The sequence below is a fragment of the Hyperolius riggenbachi genome, chromosome 6, assembly GCF_040937935.1.
Source record: "Hyperolius riggenbachi isolate aHypRig1 chromosome 6, aHypRig1.pri, whole genome shotgun sequence".
NCBI classification, from domain to species: Eukaryota; Metazoa; Chordata; class Amphibia; order Anura; family Hyperoliidae; genus Hyperolius; species Hyperolius riggenbachi.
The window spans coordinates 387199511-387220842 of NC_090651.1; the positions used below are offsets into that span (position 1 = coordinate 387199511).

Consider the following 21332-nt stretch of genomic DNA (forward strand, 5'->3'; position numbering starts at 1 on the left):
GTGGCAGAGTGGCAGCAGAAGGTAAATCATCTGTGTACCCTGGCAGTGGGAAACACAGACAGACAGCAGCAGCAGCAGCAGGAGGAGGTATGGAGGAGCAGTGTGAGTGTGGCAGCAGGTAGGCAGCGTGACATAATAGCCCTGGTACCTAGCGGTGATACCAGGGCTGTAAATAAACACAACAGGAGGTCCCAGACAGCGGTCGTGCAGCCCACATTGTGTCCAATACACAACTGGGACAACACAGTTTTCAACCCGGGCACCTCAGAAAAATTAAACCTTTTTTTTTTTTTTTAATGGTTTTTTGGTTTTTGGTTTTACAACCAATATAGCTATTGTTTGACGTAATAGCTGGTGGCAGAGTGGCAGCAGAAGAAGGTAATTCTGTGTACCCTGGCAGTGGGAAACACAGACAGACAGCAGCAGCAGGAGGAGGAATGGAGGAGTAGGCGAGCAGCTATTGTTTGACGTAATAGCTGGTGGCAGAGTGGCAGCAGAAGGTAAATCATCTGTGTACCCTGGCAGTGGGAAACACAGACAGACAGCAGCAGCAGCAGCAGGAGGAGGTATGGAGGAGCAGTGTGAGTGTGGCAGCAGGTAGGCAGCGTGACATAATAGCCCTGGTACCTAGCGGTGATACCAGGGCTGTAAATAAACACAACAGGAGGTCCCAGACAGCGGTCGTGCAGCCCACATTGTGTCCAATACACAACTGGGACAACACAGTTTTCAACCCGGGCACCTCAGAAAAATTAAACCTTTTTTTTTTTTTTTTATGGTTTTTTGGTTTTTGGTTTTACAACCAATATAGCTATTGTTTGACGTAATAGCTGGTGGCAGAGTGGCAGCAGAAGAAGGTAATTCTGTGTACCCTGGCAGTGGGAAACACAGACAGACAGCAGAAGGGCAGTACACAGCAGCCCACTGTAGGTGTAAAATGTGTGGCTGCAGGCGACGTAATAGTCAAAGTGAACCAGGCTGGCTTAGTGAGCAGGAGCCAGGAGGTGGTAAAGGGTGGTAAGGCACATTAACGATGGTTCTGGCAGCCAGTTCATGTCCCCCTCTCGCCGACAACAGGGGCCAGGAACTCGCCTTCCACCCACGCCTGGTTCATCTTGAGAAACGTCAGTCTGTCCACAGACTTGTGAGACAGACGTGAGCGTTTCTCGGTGACCACGCCACCAGCTGCACTGAAGCAGCGCTCGGACAGCACGCTGGAAGGGGGGCAGGACAGCACTTCCAGGGCGTACTGCGCCAGCTCGCTCCAGATCTCCATGCGCTTGACCCAATACTCCATGGGATCAACAGGGGCATCGCTGTCAAGCCCGCTGTACGACCCCATGTAGTCAGCCACCATGCGGGTCAGGCGCTGGCTGTGACCGGAGGAGGATGCTGCTGCATGCATCTCCTCTCTAGTCACTGCTGCCGGAGCCTCTACAGTCCTGTAGAGCTCGTGGCTGAGAGACAGCAGGTCTGTGGGGCGCTTGCTGCTGCTGGATGCAGGCACCTGCTGCTGCCTCTGTGCTGGCTGCTGGACAGTGGGGGTGGAAGGCTGGGGGAAGGCTTCCTCCAAGCGCTCAACAAGGGCCTGCTGCAAGCTCCTTATTTGTTGCGCTGGGTCTCCTCCTGCAGGCGGCAGGAACTGGCTCAACTTCCCCTTGAGGCGTGGGTCCAACATCATGCTGATCCAGATCTCCTCCCTCTGCTTCATCTGGATCACCCTGGGGTCCCTGCGCAGGCACGTCAGCATGTGCGCTGCCATTGGGAAGAGGCGGGCCACGTCTGCTGGCACATCGACGTCAGTGCTGTCCTCATCCTCCTCCTCTGCTGCCTCATCCTCTCTCCACCCCCGCACCAACTCAGCTGCGCTGTGCTGATCCCCCTCATCAGCAGCCAGGTCAGGGACCTCCACCAAGTCCTCCTCCTCCTCCCCCTCAGAGGTGGACTGCGCAGCTGGTTGCCGCTCCTGCTGGTCCAAGGCTGCCGCTCCCTGTTCCAGCAAAGCATCGAGGGCCCTGTTCAGCAGAGAAACCAGGGGCACCCACTCGCAGACCATAGCATGGTCCCTGCTCACCATGTTTGTGGCCTGCAGGAAGGGAGCCAGCACAAAGCACACCTGCTGCATGTGCCTCCAGTCATCATCGGGGACGATGGACGGGATGTTGCTGGTCTTGTCCCTTCTCTGAGCTGCGGAAACAGTGGCCAGGGCAAGGTACTGTTTGACAGCGTGCCTCTGTTCAACCAGACGCTCCAACATCGCCAGGGTGGAGTTCCAGCGAGTCGGAACGTCAAGGATCAGCCGATGGCGTGGCAGATCCAGCTCCTTTTGCACGTCTTCCAGGCTCGCACAGGCTGCAGCCGAGCGCCGGAAGTGACGCACAACATTCCTTGCCGTTTCCAGCAGTTCGCCCATCCCCTGGTAGGTGCGCAGGAACTTCTGCACCACCAGGTTCAGCACGTGGGCAAGACAGGGGATGTGGGTCAGGTTTCCCCTGTCTATTGCGGCAACCAGATTGGCCCCATTGTCGGCCACCACCTCTCCGACTCTGAGGCCTCTGGGGGTCAGCCAAATCCTCTCCTGCTCCTGGAGTTTGGCCAACACATGGGTTGCCGTCAGCTTGGTCTTCCCAAGGCTGACCAAGTGCAGCAGCGCTTGGCAGTGGTGGGCCTTCACGCTGCTGCTGAGGCGGGGGGTTTGGCCAGGTGTGCCGGAGGATGGCAGAGGATCGGAGGAACCTGCTGCAGTTCCCCTGACCCTGCGGGGTGGCACCACCCACTGTGTTGCTGCTGCTGCTGTGCCCGCTGCTGCTCTCCCATCCTCACCCCCTTCCACCAAGCTGACCCAGTGGACAGTGAAGGACAGGTAGCGGCCTGTCCCGAAGCGGCTGCTCCAGGAGTCCATGGTGACGTGGACCCTTTCACCAACCGCGTGCTCCAGCCCTCGCTCCACATTGGCCATCACAAAGCGGTGCAGTGCAGGAATGGCCTTGCGGGCAAAGAAGTGTCTGCTGGGGAGCTGCCAGTCTGGGGCTGCGCAAGCAAGCAGCGCACGAATGTCGCTCCCCTCCTGCACGAGCGTGTACGGCAGGAGTTGGGAGCACATGGCCCGTGCCAGCAAGCCGTTCAGCTGCCGCACGCGACGGCTGCTGGGAGGCAGAGCCCTAACCACCCCCTGGAAGGACTCGCTCAAAAGGCTCTGGCGTGGCCTTTTGCTGACACGGGAATCAGCAGACACAGCAGAGGAGGCCACTGAGGACTGGCTGCCAGAACAGGCCTCAGTGTCGGCGGCAGGAGTTGCAGAGGGGGGAGGAGCAGTGCGTTTCCGCACTCCTGCTGGTGCTGCTGGAGGAGCAGGAGGGCGGGTGGCTGCTGTTGCTGCTGCTGAAGGCTGTGCAGTGATGGGTGTGGTGCCACTGCCAGCACCAGATGCCTTCAGCCTCTGGAACTCCTCATGCTGGTGGAAATGTTTAGCCGCAAGGTGGTTGATGAGCGAGCTGGTGCAGAACTTTAAGGGGTCTGCACCTCTGCTCAACTTCCGCTGACAGTGGTTGCAAGTGGCGTACTTGCTGTACACAGTGGGCATGGTGAAATATCGCCAGATTGGTGACTTAAACATCCCCCTACGGCATGGAAGCGCTGCTGCCTGTCTCCCTGTGGTGGTTGGGGGGGGGGGCTTGGGGGGCTTGGGTGCGGCTGGTGGTGGTACTGGCAGATGCTGCTGCTGCTGCTGCTGAGCCTGAGACACCAGCAGGCTGTGGGACCTGCCTACTGCTGCTGCCAATGCTTGCAATGATGCGCCTCCTTGCAAGGCCCACAAGAGCATCCTCCTCCTCCTCCTCAGAGCTGCTGAGGACGACATCCCCTGGAGGTGGTGGCACCCAGTCTCTGTCTGTCACCGGGTCATCATCATCCTCCCCCTCCTGAAACATGTCCTGCTGGGATGAGGACCCCCCAAACTCCTCTCCTGATGCATGGATGGGCTGCTTGACTGTCGCCACAGTCTTGCTGTCCAATCCCTCATCCCCCAAAGTGCCCATCAGCATCTCCTCCTCAAGATCGCCAACAACAGCAGACAATTTACTCATGATGCCTGGGGTCAAAAGACTGCTGAATGACAGGTCGGCGAGTGACGGTGAACTGGCCTCCTCCCCAGACCCTGCTGGGCGGCTGCTGCGAACAGGGGTGGTGGTGGTGGTGGTGGTGAGGGTGGAGGCCTCGGATGCAGAGCTGATGGCGGGCTGCTCATCCTCCGTCATGAGTTGCACCACAGTGTCTGCATCCTTTTCCTCAATGGGACGTTTCCGACCCGGCTGGAGGAAAATGGGAGCAGGTGCTACACGCTGCTGCTGCTGTGTCTCTGCAGCGTGAGTTGCAGATGCTCCTGCTGGGCGGCGCCCAAGGCGTCCACGGCCAGTGGCTATGGGAGGAATGTTAGCCACTGACGCTGCTGCTGCTGCTGCGGAACTGTGCATGGTGGCGCGCCCGCGGCCGCGGCTTGCCACAATGCTGCTCCCTCTCCTCCTGATTCCCTTGCTGCCCTTTCCCTTGCCCAAACCGCGCTGGCTGCCACTTCCAGACATCTTCAATGTTTTGGGCGTATAGAGAAAAGATTTTTAAAAGGGCGGCTGAAAAGTGGGGTACTTTAATGGAGTGGGTTGGTTGGTGAGGTGACTGAGTGAGTGTCCCCTAGTACAGTAAGTAAGTAGTAACAGTCAGGAAGTACAACTAGCAGTTACAATAATCAGTAGTAATCACAAGTAAATTTAGTGTGTGTACACTCAGACAGTGAGTGCACGCACGCAGGAGCTAGTAGCCTATGGACAGTGACTGAGTGTCCTAGACTCCTAGTACAGTAAGAGTAAGTAGTAACAGTAAGTAGAACTAACTAATTACGATAATCAATCAGCGATCAGAAGGAAATAGAGTGTGTGTTGTGTGTGTACACTCAGACAGTGAGTGCACGCACGCAGGAGCTAGTAGCCTATGAACACAGTGACTGAGTGTCCTAGACTCCTAGTACAGTAAGAGTAAGTAGTAACAGTAAGTAGAACTAACTAATTACAATAATCAATCAGCGATCAGAAGGAAATAGAGTGTGGGTGGTGTGTGTACACTCAGACAGTGAGTGACCGCACGCAGGAGCTAGTAGCCTATGGACAGTGACTGAGTGTCCTAGACTCCTAGTACAGTAAGAGTAAGTATTAACAGTAAGTACAACTAACTAATTACGATAATCAATCAGCGATCAGAAGGAAATGGAGTGTGGGTGTGTGTACACTCAGACAGTGAGTGCACGCACGCAGGAGCTAGTAGCCTATGAACACAGTGACTGAGTGTCCTAGACTCCTAGTACAGTAAGAGTAAGTAGTAACAGTAAGTAGAACTAACTAATTACGATAATCAATCAGCGATCAGAAGGAAATGGAGTGTGGGTGTGTGTACACTCAGACAGTGAGTGCACGCACGCAGGAGCTAGTAGCCTATGAACAGTGACTGAGTGTCCTAGACTCCTAGTACAGTAAGAGTAAGTAGTAACAGTAAGTACAACTAACTAATTACGATAATCAGTCAGCGATCAGAAGGAAATAGAGTGTGTGTTGTGTGTGTACACTCAGACAGTGAGTGCAGTGCGCACACGCAGGAGCTAGTAGCCTATATGAACAGTGACAGTGAGTGTCCCTACGGGTACAGTAAGAGTAAGTAGTAAGTAAGTACAACTAAATAACAATAATCTATCAGTAATCAGAAGGAAATAGAGTGTGTGTACACACAGACAGTGAGTGAGTGCACACACGCAGGAGCTAGCTAGTAGCCTATAAACAGTGACAGTCAGTGAGTGTCCTACTCCTAGTACAGTATAACTACAATACTATTAGTAAAGGACAGCAGAAATACTGGTATAGATGAGAGAAATAAACAGAGGACAGCTGCCCACAGAGGCAAGGCCCCCCTGAGGCCTAAACCTGTAAGCTTGCAGCAGCTGCCTGTCTCTAATGTAACACACAAGCTACTAACTAAAATACAATGTCTATCTAACTAACAACAATATAGGTGTATATGGCAGGTGTAGGTGAGCAAAAACGCTAGGTAAATGATCACAATAGAGCACTTGCTAAGCCAAAGCACAAAGGAGCAACTCTCTCTCTGTACAAGTCTCAGGCAAGCATGGAGAAACGGAACATGGCGGCCGCTATTTATAGGGTAGGGGCTGGCCAGGGTCCCCCTCTGTGATTGGCTGCCGTCAGAGGGCCTGGGAGCCCTCTGATTGGCTCTAAGGACATCAATCTGGGCTATGACGCTATTCGAGCTCGGTACCGAGCTCGAATAGCGCCGGGTTGCTCGAATAGCTCGAATAGTGAATGGGCTATTCGAGTGTACTCGGATAGCCCATTCGAATAGCTCCAGCTATTCGGAGCTCGAATACCGAGCTCGAATAGCTGAAAAAGAGCTCGAATATTCGAGCTACTCGAATATTCGAGCTCTGCTGAGCACCACTATTATAGGAAACCAGAGACGTTTTATAATAAAAGTTTTACACCTACCTGGGACTTCCTCCAGCCCCATCCGCACGGATCGCTCCCACGCCGCCGTCCTCAGTCTTCTCTGTCGCCGGTATCGGGTCAGTGAGGGTCACACTGTAGTCACTTCCTGTCTGAGTCACGACTGAGTCAGCCACTTACATACCTGATATTTAACTCTTTCAGGCAGAGAAAGAAAAAAAGGAACACAGCTTACTTATTTGTGTGCTCGGCACTGTACATACACATGTCTATCTCATCATGTCACATGTCACTTCGGGTATCCTTTAAAGCAACTCAACAAATCGGAGAGATAACTAGCTAAGAAATGATGACCCTAAGAAAATATTATCAAATTAGAAACTCTACAGGCTATCTTAGTCCCACCCCTTATCCATTCTCTTTGATAGAAATATTTCCTTAAAACTTTAACTAGAAATAATGAAATCTCTCAATGCTTCCGCAAACTTCTAGTTTGCTCCAATTTTCTATTTTGCTCCAATTTGATCTATAAATCACCAAAACTAGCCAAAAAATAAATAAATACAATGCCAAAGCCCCTCCCCCAATGCGTACTCAGACCTACACTGTAAAACATTTGTAGATATTTTGTCCCCTGCTTTATTTACATTTAACAATATACTAGAGGGGAAACCTGTACTTCCTGCTAAGCTCATCTTAGCTCAAATCTCTGGAATTCCAAAACCTCCCAGAGATCCTTTATACCCTAAAAACGATTGCCGCATATCTCTACTTAATATATAAAAAAAATGTGTGATTGATGTTTTCTGGTATTTCTGTATACTGTTTATTTCAGTAATTGTGGCATTTGTGTTAATCTGTACACTTTTCTCATTCAGGTGGAGTTGATAGAGAATTCTCAGCAAAAGGATGCGTATCTTCCGATATCAGCCACTCTGATTACTCCACCCTTGCTGGTCTGGCAATTTTCAATTACACTCGACTGGTCTACGATACTCCACCTACTAATCTAGTGTAACTGAAGAATTCTGAAGGCATTTACAACGAGATCACATTACAATTATTAGTAATGCATAAAAGCTGATAAATTAATTATACTCATGATGAATTGAATGAATGATCTGAAAATCAAAAATATTGGCGAACGGATTTGATATGATTAATATGTTTTGTACTGTACAGAGAGGTTGTTACAGAGAGAGGTGGCAGCACATACCGGGACAGACAGACAGGGGGCCTTGACTGGAAAAAGTAGCAGGGTGAGGGAACATACACAGTGGTGGTTGTTTGGCAAAATAAAGGGGGAAGAACACAGGATGGAGATCACAGGCCTAGTATAAATATTATTCCTCTTTATGCTCTTTTTATGCACATTCTCTATCCTCCCCTTCTTGGTAGGTCAGCAGTTGAAAGCAGAAAGTCCATAAGTGTTTCCAATGATGTTTTGATGGTCACTCCATTTCCAGTGGCATTGCTAAGGAGCTGTGGGCCCCCGATGCAAGTTTTACATTGGGGCCCCCAAACACTCTGTACATAACAATTGATATGGCGCACCAAAACCTGCCAAGGACAGCCACAGTGTCACAGGTGCAAGAAGGGGATGGGGGACAGTTTGTTAATGATTACTACTATTCAAAGTATCTATAGAAGTTATTATTATGAGCACAAGACCAATAGAGAGATACTTCTGCAGTTGAGGAAGGGCCCTTCGGGGCCCCTCTGGCCCAAGGGCCCTGATGCGGTCGCAACCTCTGCAACCCCTATTGCTACACCCCTGGCCATTGCTGTAGTTTGGAAAAAAAAGACAAACATGATTCAGATAAAAATGATAACAAATGTTTTTGATTCTCTCATAGATAAGCCCAACTTTATAAATTCTTTGCATTTTAAGTGAATGCTTATTTTGCAATACAAATGTAATTGTAATCAGAAAATAAACTTAACTTTGGCTTTCCTCTATTTTGTTCTTGTGGTGTTCTGTTTTCTCTAATATCTATATATAAAATTGTGTGTGTGTGTAGTGTGTGTGTAGTGTGTGTGTAGTGTGTGTGTAGTGTGTGTGTGTGTGTGTGTGTGTGTGTGTGTGTGTGTGTGTGTGTGTGTGTGTGTGTGTAGTGTGTGTGTAGTGTGTGTGTGTGTGGTGTGGTGTGTGTGTGTGTGTGGTGTGGTGTGTGTGTGTGTATAGTGTGTGTGTGTGTGTGTTTGTGTGTGTGTGTGTGTGTGTGTGTGTGTGTGTGTGTGTGTGTGTGTGTGTGTGTGTGTGTGTGTGTGTGTGTGTGTGTGTGTGTGTGTGTGTGTGGTGGTGTGGTGTGTGTGTGTGTGGTGGTGTGGTGTGTGTGTGTGTGTGTGGTGGCTGGGGCTGTTAGTCATCACAATTTGAAGATTTGCACACAAGAAAGGTATGGCTTTGGGCTGGGGATGCCGTGAAACGGGCCTCTAGTTTGTGTTGTCCCCCCAGGCCAAAAGGTCCCAGTCCTCCCCTGCTGCACACATAATTCTGCATAGCAGTTAAACTAGACTGCAATTCCAAAATGGCAGAAAAACAGGTGAGAATGGTAGCAATACCTAGACGAGCCTCTAGGGTCACTGCAGGAGATTTTATGCAAGGCAATACTGACTCATCCAGAGTACAGGGTGGAGAGTCAGCACCAGCCTCTGAGCAAGAAAGGGACTCACAAATGTCAGTGCGATTGTACATCATGGTTTTATACATGGTACAGGGCAGGCTCACAGAGATCTTCTCTGGACAAGGCAAAGATTCCCCAGTATCAGATTCGCAAAACCAAAGCGCTGTCTCACCCTTAGACTCGGCTAACAATGTCGAATCCGAGGAGTCAGAACGCAAAATTTGCGAATCAAAGATCACTTTAGGTTCCGAAACTGACGCTTCCTTAGCGCAAACGTCCGCAATCTGTGGACCAGACTGCAAGGTGTTCAGAACAGAAACACTGTAGCAACTGTCATCAGACAACGGGCCTTTACAGGTGTGAACAGAGTGAGACATCGATTCATATGCAGAAGAAGTTGCGACAACAACAGGAGAAACTTTATTAGACACATTAATTTTACTTTTGATGCTGCATAGTTTAGGAATTTTCCCCATAGCAGGATCATAGATGGAAGGTCTTAAAGATCTGTTTTTAATTGACAAGGGATCCCACATATCTTTGACAAAACTGACACATTTATGTTGATCACAATCTGCAGAAACAGGAGAGAATCTTTCAGAATTCACACAGGTGTCCACCAGCGTAGTACACCCATTCATTTCAGATCGCACAGTGTCTAAACTCACTTGCTTTACCCCAGAATGACAGGAACAATCATCAGACCATGGTGTCGCTTTATTGGAGTCAATTGGTTGGTGTGTGTGCAATTCATCCAAAATCGTCTGCCACACACAAATCAGCGGATCCACAAAACATTCGTCACACTCATCAGAACCAATCAAAGCATACACCGAGTCAACACAAGCATTAAGAGTCACCTCGCTTTTTGCGATATAATAATCGCAAAAGGCCTTCCAATCAAACTCAAGCTCCTCAACCAAAGCCCCAATATCCCATGAAGCAAATGGGGGGTCAAACAAGCCTGTATCAGGGTAAGATTCATATGGATTGGGATCAGGAATATGTATAGATTTTATTACACCTTTAATATACCAAATAATTCTGCCTATCATAGGTTCCACATATGCTTTAGCCTGGGGCAACAAACCCTGAGACTGAGAAGTCTCTCTGAATTCATCACACCCAAAGGTTTTACACATTTCCGACTTGACAGAAATAATTTCGTTATCTGTAGTTGCTATGGGCAACGGATTTTTTGGCTGAAAAGCAGAATCAGCAGACTGGCCTGCAAGCACCAACTCATTAGCATATGGTAAAGACTGAGAGGTGTTGCATAAACCAATCTGATCAGCATCTTGCACTGCAGGAAAAAAACTCATAGAAATAGCATGGCATGGGAATTCCAAGCTTACGAAAGAACAAATGAGCAAGAAACCTGCGAGGGTTATGTCTCAGATTCTTGTGTCTGGCATACTCAGCAGCCCACAAAAACAGATCTCCGTTTTTGTTCAACTGTATATGATTGTTTTGCACTTAAGCACTTTGTTTTATGAATGAATTGTAATTTTCACTGAGCACTTTATATAGATACTGAACCCGGGTTCTACCACTGGCGGGCTCTCATTTGTAGCCCACCAAGTTGGCATATCTCCATAGGAATTATTCCGTTTATCTACATGTGTACATATATATAAGCATATGTTCAGAGTATATGAATTATTGCAGCTGGTGTTTTAGGTCCATGAACTACATAAAGTTTTTGAAATAAAATTGTTATATCTTGATTTGATTATGAGTGGTGCTGTGTATATGGGCTTTCTTTCTCTATAATTATTGCTCCCTTAGTTGGGCCCTTAGCACACTCTTATTTTTGCTAGTGTTGCGGACAAACTGCTTTGCATTTCCACTTGGAGTGTTCAGATTGCTTACAATCTTTTCCAAGGAGATCTGTTTTTGTGGGCTGCTGAGTATGCCAGACACAAGAATCTGAGACATAACCCTTGCAGGTTTCTTGCTCATTTCTTCTCTCGTAAGCTTGGAATTCCCATGCCATGCTATTTCTATGAGTTTTTTTCCTGCAGTGCAAGATGCTGATCAGATTGGTTTATGCAACACCTCTCAGTCTTTACCATATGCTAATGAGTTGGTGCTTGCAGGCCAGTCTGCTGATTCTGCTTTTCAGCCAAACAATCCATTGCCCATAGCAACTACAGATAAGGAAATTATTTCTGTCAAGTCTGAAATGTGTAAAACCTTTGGGTGTGATGAATTCAGAGAGACTTCTCAGTCTCAGGGTTTGTTGCCCCAGGCTAAAGCATATGTGGAACCTATGATAGGCAGAATTATTTGGTACTGGCTGGATGCCCGGCATTGCCCGGGTATGTATTTGGCTAGTGTTGGCTCTGCCCACTTTTCCTAACCCTAACACACAATTACTTAATGACCAAGTATGTGAGCTTTGCGGTCTTTGGCATCAATAATTTGCAATGAAATAAAATTAATCTGATTGGATGTGGCTCCACCCCTTTTCTGAATTTGAACCCCAATCACCCAATGGCCAACTGTACCAGGTACAGGTGATTAACAGTGCAAGAATGGCAGCAATTAAATATTCCCCTTAAAAATCAATAGGTGGATTTTGATTGGCTTTTATAGGCTCCACCCACTTTTCTGAATATTAATCCCAGTCACCCAGTGACCAACTGTGCAAAGTTTTAGAACCCTACCATTAACAGTGTAAGAATGGCTGCAGTATACATTTGTGCAATGAAATTTGTATTTTTCTCCACCCACTTATTTCCTAACATTGTTCAGGTATGTATTTGGCGGGTGTTGGCTCCACCTACTATTTCTAACCCTAACACACAATTACTCAATAACCAAGTTTGTGAGCATTGCGGTTTTTGGCATCAATAATTTGCATTGAGATTAAACAAATCTGATTGGCTGTTTGTGGCTCCACCCCTTTGTCTGAATTTAACCCCAGTCACCCAATGACCAACTGTACCAGGTTTAGGGCTTGTGCCATTAACAGTGCAAGAATGGTAGCAATTACATATTCCCTCTAGAAAATCAATAGGTGAATTTTGATTGGCTTTTGTAGGCTCCACCCACTTCTCTGAATATTAATCCCAGTCACCCAGTGACCAATTGTGCAAAGTTTGAGAACCCTACCATTAAAAGTGTAAGAATTGCTGCAGTTTACATTTTCTCAGTGAAATTTGCATTTGTCTCCGCCTACTGATGACCCGGCATTGCCCGATTATGTATTTTGCAGGTGCTGGCTGGGCCCACTTTTCCTAACCCTAACACACAATTAATAAATTACTCAATGACCAAGTTTGTGAGCTTTGCTGTCTTTGGCATCAATAACCTGCATTAAAATGAAACAACTCATATTTGCTGTTTGTAGGCTCCACCCACTTTTATAAATTTAAACCCCAGTCACCCAATGATCAACTGTGCCAGGTTTGAGGCTTGTGCTATTAACAGTGCAAGAATGGCAGCAATGACATTTTCCCCTGAAAAATCAATAGGTAATTTTTGATTGTTTTTTGTAGGCTCCACCCACTTTTCTGAATATTAACCCCAGTCACCCAGTAACCAACTGTGCAAAGTTTGAGAACCCTACCATTAACAGTGATAATTCAGGTTGGAGTGAGCTTGAGATGTCTCCCAGTGTATCACTGCTGAATATATGCAAATTAACCATTCTACCCTTAGAAGCTAAACACACCTCCAGTGTAACAGTGTAAGAATGGCTGCTGTTTACATTTTCCCAGTATAATTTGTATTTGTCTCCGCCCACTTATGACCCGGCGTTGCCCGCTTATGTATTTGGCTGGTGTTGGCTGTACCCGTTTTTCTAACCCTAACGCAAACTAATCAATTAGTCAATTACCAAGTTTGTGAGCTTTGCAGTGTTTGGCATCAATAATTTGCATTGGAACATAACTAATCTAATTGGCTGTTTGTGGCTCCACCCCCTTTCTGAAATTGAACCCTAGTCACCCAATGATCAACTGTACCAGGTTTGAGGCTTGTGCCATTAACAGTCCAAGAATGGCAGCAATGTAAATATTCCCCTTGAAAATCAATAGATTAATTTTGATTGGCTTTTATAGACTCCACCCACTTTTCTGAATATTAATCCCAGTTTTCCAGTAACCAACTGTGCAAAGTTTGAGAACCCTACCATTAACAGTGTAAGAATGGCTGCTGTTTACATTTTTCAGTAAAATTTGTATTTGTCTCCGCCCACTTATGACCCAGCGTTGCCCATTTATGTATTTGGCTGGTGTTGGCTGTGCCTACTTTTCTAACCCTAACACACAATTAACCAATTACCAAGTTTGTGATCTTTGCGGTGTTTGGCATCAATAATTTGCATTGAAATAAAACAAATATAATTGGCTATTTGTGGCTCCAACCCCTTTCTGAAATTGAACCCCAGTCACCCAATGATCAACTGTACCAGGTTTGAGGCTTGTGCCATTAACAGTGCAAGAATGGCAGCAATGTAAATATTACCCTTGAAAATCAATACGTTAATTTTGATTGGCTTTTATAGACTCCACCTACCTTTCAGAATATTAATCCCAGTCACCCAACGACCAACTGTGCAAAGTTTGAGAACCCTACCATTAACAGTGTAAGAATGGCTGTAGTTTACATTTTCCAGTGAAATTTGTATTTGTCTCCGCCCCCTTTTTGGTTATGGGAATAAAAAGTATCCTATACTTTATTCCAGGTAATGTACTATGGGTATCATTCATAAAGAGGCTGTCGGTAAGGGGAATCGATGCGGAAAAACACCGCTGGCGGTGTTTTAGACTTCTGGGTGGGCATTCATAAAGAAGTATCCATGTGCGGAAGCAGTGCGGAAATTCCCCGAACTAGGCTGGCGGTAGGCAGGCGGTAGGCTTGCGGAGACACGGAAGCTGCCGAGTTGATACATTTCTCCGTGTTCCGCTCTGCTGCAGCTGCCTGGGAGGTCTGTGTGTCTCCATTCACTTGCATTGGTATCGCCACATCAGAGGGAGCGGGACTTTCCGACGTTGCACCGCTGGCGGTATTCTTTATGAATTAACATTTTGCTACATTTGTTCCGATAATCACCGCACAAGGCGGTGATTTATCACTCTGCTCGGTAGTGTCATTTTTTCATGCGGAAAGAGCCTTTATGAATGCTGACTTTGCCGAGTGGTCGGTAAAGTCAGCTGTTTTTAGCATTTCCGCATGCGGAAATGCTTTATGAATGATAGCCTATGTGTGTGCCAAATTTCATTTAAATCCGTTCAGCCATTTTTGCGTGATCGAGTAACAAACATCCAAACATCCAAACATCCGAACTTTCCCATTTATTATATTAGTAAGATATTAAAAGTGTAAGAAAATCTATACATATTCCTGATCCCAATCCAAATGAATCTTACCCTGATACAGGCTTGTTTGACCCCCCATTTGCTTCATGGGATATTGGGGCTTTGGTTGAGGAGCTTGAGTTTGATTGGAAGGCCTTTTGCGATTATTATATCGCAAAAAGCGAGGTGACTCTTAATGCTTGTGTTGACTCGGTGTACGCTTTGATTGGTTCTGATGAGTGTGACGAATGTTTTGTGGATCCGCTGATTTGTGTGTGGCAGACGATTTTGGATGAATTGCACACACACCAACCAATTGACTCCAATAAAGCGACACCATGGTCTGATGATTGTTCCTGTCTTTCTGGTGTAAAGCAAGTGAGTTTAGACACTGTGCGATCTGAAATGAATGGGTGTACTACGCTGGTGGACACCTGTGTGAATTCTGAAAGATTCTCTCCTCTTTCTGCAGATTGTGATCAACATAAATGTGTCAGTTTTGTCAAAGATATGTGGGATCCCTTGTCAATTAAAAACAAATCTTTAAGACCTTCCATCTACTGTATGATCCTGCTATGGGGAAAATTCCTAAACTATGCAGCATCAAAAGTAAAATTAATGTGTCTAATAAAGTTTCTCCTGTTGTTGTCGCAACTTCTTCTGCATATGAATCGATGTCTCACTCTGTTCACACCTGTAAAGGCCCGTTGCCTGATGACAGTTGCTCCAGTGTTTCTGTCCTGAACACCTTGCACTCTGGTCCACAGATTGTGGACGTTTGCGCTAAGGAAGCATCAGTTTCACAACCTAAAGCGATCTTTGATTCACAAATTTTGCGTTCTGACTCCTCGGATTCGACATTGTTAGCCGAATCTGAGGGTGAGACAGCGCTTTGGTTTTGCGAATCTGATACTGGGGAATCTTTGCCTTGTCCAGAGAAGATCTCTGTGAGCCTGCTCTGTACCATGTATAAAACCATGATGTACAATCGCACTGACATTTGTGAGTCCCTTTCTTGCTCAGAGGCTGGTGCTGACTCTCCACCCTGTACTCTGGATGAGTCAGTATTGCCTTGCATAAAATCTCCTGCAGTGACCCTAGAGGCTCGTCTAGGTATTGCTACCATTCTCACCTGTTTTTCTGCCATTTTGGAATTGCAGTCTAGTTTAACTGCTATGCAGAATTCTGTGTGCAGCAGGGGAGGACTGGGACCTTTTGGCCTGGACACACACACACACACACACACACACACACACACACACACACATATACACACTCACACACACACATATACACACACACACGCACGCACGCACGCACGCACACACGTGCACACACACACACTACACACACACACACACACATACACACTCACACACACATATACACACACACACACACACACACACACACACTACACACACACACACACACACATACACACTCACACACACATATACACACACACACACACACACGCACTCGCACACACGCACACACACACACACACACACACACACACACACACACACACACACTACACACACTACACACACACACACACACATATACACACTCACACACACATATACACACACACACACACACACACACACACGATTTTATATATAGATATTGGAGGAAACAGAACACCACAAGAACAAAATAGAAGAAAGCCAAAGTTAAGTTTATTTTCTGATTACAATTACATTTGTATTGCAAAATAAGCATTCACTTAAAATGCAAAGAATTTATATTGTTGGGCTTATCTATGAGAGAATCAAAAACATTTGTGATCATTTTTATCTGAATTGTGGTTTTTTTTTTTCCCAAACTACAGCAATGGCCAGGGGTGTAGCAATAGGGGTTGCAGTGGTTGCGACCGCATCAGGGCCCTTGGGCCAGAGGGGCCCCGAAGGGCCCTTCCTCAACTGCAGAAGTATCTCTCTATTGGTCTTGTGCTCATAATAATAACTTCTATAGATACTTTGAATAGTAGTAATCATTAGCAAACTGTCCCCCATCCCCTTCTTGCACCTGTGACACTGTGGCTGTCCTTGGCAGGTTTTGGTGCGCCATATAGAGAATGGGCATAAAAAGAGCATAAAGAGGAATAATATTTATACTAGGCCTGTGATCTCCATCCTGTGTTCTTCCCCCTTTATTCTGCCAAACAACCACCACTGTGTATGTTCCCTCACCCTGCTACTTTGTCCAGTCAAGGCTCCCTGTCTGTCTGTCCCAGTATGTGCTGCCACCTCTCTCTGTAACAACCTCTCTGGACAGTACAAAACATATTCATCATATCACATGTCGCCTCAGCTACACTTTAATTGTTTGTTATTCACCCCATCCGATCCGTTCGCCAATATTTTTGATTTTCAGATCATTCATGCAAATCATCATGAGTATAATTAATTTATCAGCTTTTATGCATTACTAATAATTGTAATGTGATCTCGTTGTAAATGCCTTCAGAATTCTTCAGTTACACTAGATTAGTAGGTGGAGTATCGTAGACCAGTCGAGTGTAATTGAAAATTGCCAGACCAGCAAGGGTGGAGTAATCAGAGTGGCTGATATCGGAAGATACGCATCCTTTTGCTGAGAATTCTCTATCAACTCCACCTGAATGAGAAAAGTGTACAGATTAACACAAATGCCACAATTACTGAAATAAACAGTATACAGAAATACCAGAAAACATCAATCACACATTTTTTTTATATATTAAGTAGAGATATGCGGCAATCGTTTTTAGGGTATAAAGGATCTCTGGGAGGTTTTGAAATTCCAGAGATTTGAGCTAAGATGAGCTTAGAAGGAAGTACAGGTTTCCCCTCTAGTATATTGTTAAATGTAAATAAAGTAGGGGACAAAATATCAACAAATGTTTTACAGTATAGGTCTCAGTACGTATTGGGGGAGGGGCTTTGGCACTTTTTTTTGGGGGGGGGGGCTAGTTTCGGTGATTTATAGATCAAATTGTAGCAAAATAGAAAATTGTAGCAAAATAGAAGTTTGCAGAAGCATTGAGATATTTCATTATTTCTAGTTAAAGTTTTAAGGAAATATTTCTATCAAAGAGAATGGATAAGGGGTGGGACTAAGATAGCCTGTAGAGTTTCTAATTTGATAATATTTTCTTAGGGTCATCATTTCTTAGCTAGTTATCTCTCCGATTTGTTGAGTTGCTTTAAAGGATACCCGAAGTGACATGTGACATGATGAGATAGACATGTGTATGTACAGTGCCGAGCACACAAATAACTAGGCTGTGTTCCTTTTTTTCTTTCTCTGCCTGAAAGAGTTAAATATCAGGTATGTAAGTGGCTGACTCAGTCGTGACTCAGACAGGAAGTGACTACAGTGTGACCCTCACTGACCCGATACCGGCGACAGAGAAGACTGAGGACGGCGGCGTGGGAACGATCCATGCAGATGGGGCTGGAGGAAGTCCCAGGTAGGTATAAAACTTTTATTATAAAACGTCTCTGGTTTCCTATAATGACTGCTCTTTGATCCAGAGGGCATCTTCTTGTGCCAAGATTACAAATATGATTCTTTAAGTACAATGTGGGGTATTGTTGAACAATTTATGTAAATACTTACAGAGTAAGAAATGTTAGACCCCTTTATCTATTTACTTGGGTGGTTGTAGGTATTTTAGGATACATTCAGGCAGCGTAATATGACCATTTATACAATTAAACCACCCTCCTTTGTAAAAAAAAAGTTGGTCATTGACCCCGCTCACTCAGTGACCAAGTTTATGAGCTTTGGGGTCCTTGGTTTTAATAATTTACATTTTTCCTGATAAATAAAACAAATATGATTGGCTGTTTGTGGCTCCACCCCCTTTTCTGAATTTGAACCTCAGTCCCCTGCTATTAAGAGTGTAAGAATGGCAGCAATTTAAATATTCCCCTTTAAAAAACAATAGGTGAATTTTGATTGGCTGTTGTAGGCTCCATCCAGTGAATATTAATCTCAGTCACCCAGTGACCAACTATGTGAAGTTTAAGAACCCTGCAATTTACAGTGTGAGAATGGCTGCAGTTTACATTTTCCCAGGGAAATATGCAGGATTTTTGGCTTTGCACACTTTTTGTAACCTGGACACACAGTCACTCAGTGACCAAGTTTGTGAGCTTTTGGTTTCCTGGCATAAAAAATGTGTGACTGGAAGCAGTTTATCCAGCAAAGAAATCTGATGATCTGATTGTGACTCCGCCCCCTTTAGTGATTTTTAATCCCAGGCACCCAATGACTGACTGTAGCAGGTTTGAGGCCTCTGCCATTAATGGCGTAAGAATGGGAGCAGTTTAAATATTCCCCTTGAAAATCAATAGGTGAATTTTGATTGAATGTTGTAGGCTTCATCTATTTTCCTGACAATGAATCCCGGTGACCAAGTGTGCCAAGTTTAAAAACTCTGCGATTAAAGTGGATCCGAGATAAACTTTTACTCATAGCATAATTGTGTTCCTTTCATATAGTTTATAGGGCATTCCTCAAACCAAATAATTAGTTTGTTTTCTTTTAATACTCCAATTCCCTATAAACTAAACAAGCCTTGCCCACAGTTTTTCAGAGAGCCTTGGCACTCAGTCCCAGGTAGCAGGGGCTTATGGGAGCTCAGTCTGAGCAGGAGGAGGAGGAGGTTACTAGCCAGAGATTTCAGATGCAGAGGGGAGGAGGGAGGAGTGAATTTGTCACAGGCTGTGACAGACTGAGGGCTGGAGATGCTTTCAGCTTGCCTGTGTGTAATGTGACAAACAGAAAATTGCTGCCTTCATTGTATTACAGGAATAAATAATCATATACTGTTGAAGCTGTTTGCAGCTAGATTTGCTGTGTAAACGATCTAAACTTTAGATAAGATATATAGACAAGTTACTCATTATAGTTAGTTTTTCATCTCATATCCGCTTTAACAGTTGAAGAATGGCTGCAGTTTACATTTCACCATTAAAAATACCAATACCAATGAAATGACATTTTACCAATGATAATTCAATTTGTCTGTATTATGTACTTCCAATTTGTTTCTTACTTTGTACAACACCACGGAATATGTTGGTGCCCTATATATAATAATGATAATAATAACAATAATAATAATAAAAACAATAATTATAATCAATCATTCTCACAGGAAATTTGTTGAAAATTCATGTTCGAACTTCGTGAACTGAAAATTTGATGTTCAGGCCATCACTAGTCGTGAGTAGGGAAACCTGTGCAGTGATCATTTCAGGTGAACCAATCTTATCTCCTGATATGTAGTGACCCCCGAGGAGGCGGGTTCTCTCTACATCACTGCACATCTTGCCTAGTGATTTCACCCGCAGGGACCCCCGAGGAGGCGGGTTCTCTCCACATCACTGCACATCTTGCCTAGTGATTGCCCCCGCAGTGACCCCTGAGGAGGCGGGTTCTCTCTACATCACTGCACATCTTGCCTAGTGATTGCACCCGCAGTGACTCCCGAGGAGGCGGGTTCTCTCTACATCACTGCACATCTTGCCTAGTGATTGCACCCGCAGTGACCCCCGAGGAGGCGGGTTCTCTCCACATCACTGCACATCTTGCCTAGTGATTGCACCCGCAGTGACCCCCGAGGAGGCGGGTTCTCTCTACATCACTGCACATCTTGCCTAGTGATTGCACCCGCAGTGACCCCCGAGGAGGCGGGTTCTCTCTACATCACTGCACATCTTGCCTAGTGATTGCACCCGCAGTGTCCCCCGAGGAGGCGGGTTCTCTCTACATCACTGCACATCTTGCCTAGTGATTGCACCCGCAGTGACCCCCGAGGAGGCGGGTTCTCTCTACATCACTGCACATCTTGCCTAGTGATTGCCCCCGCAGTGACCCCCGAGGCGGCGGGTTCTCTCTACATCACTGCACATCTTGCCTAGTGATTGCACCCGCAGTGACCCTCGAGGAGGCGGGTTCTCTCTACATCACTGCACATCTTGCCTAGTGATTGCACCCGCAGTGACCCCCGAGGAGGCGGGTTCTCTACACATCACTGCACATCTTGCCTAGTGATTGCACCCGCAGTGACCCCCGAGGAGGCGGGTTCTCTCTACATCACTGCACATCTTGCCTAGTGATTGCACCCGCAGTGACCCCCGAGGAGGCGGGTTCTCTCTACATCACTGTGCATCTTGCCTAGTGATTGCACCCGCAGTGACCCCCGAGGAGGCGGGTTCTCTCTACATCACTGCACATCTTGCCTAGTGATTGCACCCATTGTGACCCCGAGGAGGCGGGTTCTCTCTACATCACTGCACATCTTGCCTAGTGATTGCACCCACAGAGACCCCCGAGGAGGTGAGTTCTCTCTACATCACTGCACATCTTGCCTAGTGATTGCACTCGCAGTGGAGGACTAAACCAAAATACATTGATCTGCAATCCTCTGGCTTCTAAATTCAAGCTTCAGGAATCCACCAGTGTAAAGTAACATGGCACGGGGTCCACGGGAATCTTACAAATAACCAATATTTAAAAAATGGCAAGATAAAGAGGGAATTTTATTATTATTGCTTGTAGATTTTAAGCCTTCGGGCAGGGTCCTCCTCCTTGTGTCTCCTACCTGTTCATGCACCTCCATTACTGTGCACCCATCCTATGGATCTGAGTGTCCCTAACTTGCCTAATCGCCATGCTCTCATCCAGTGACTGACTAAGCATTACCTTGTACTCATACTGTGCTGTGTGATCTCCATGCTCCCATCCAGTGACTGACTAAGCATTACCTTGTACTCATACTGTGCTGTGTGATCTCCATGCTCCATCCAGTGACTAAGCATTACCTTGTACTCATACTGGGCTGTGTGATCTCCATGCTCCATCCAGTGACTAAGCATTACCTTGTACTCATACTG

General features: G+C 46.1%; 1 protein-coding gene across 1 annotated transcript in view; it reads left to right on the top strand.

Annotated features, from left to right (window-relative positions):
- The window catches only part of LOC137523122 (uncharacterized), a 31688-nt gene extending 24039 nt beyond the window's left edge, over positions 1 to 7649 (top strand). The window contains exon 6 of the mRNA XM_068243354.1: positions 7379 to 7649. Coding sequence (XP_068099455.1) covers positions 7379 to 7518 — 140 coding nt within the window. The 3' untranslated portion in view covers positions 7519 to 7649. The remainder of the gene's footprint in view (positions 1 to 7378) is intronic.
- The last annotated feature ends 13683 nt before the right edge of the window (positions 7650 to 21332 follow it).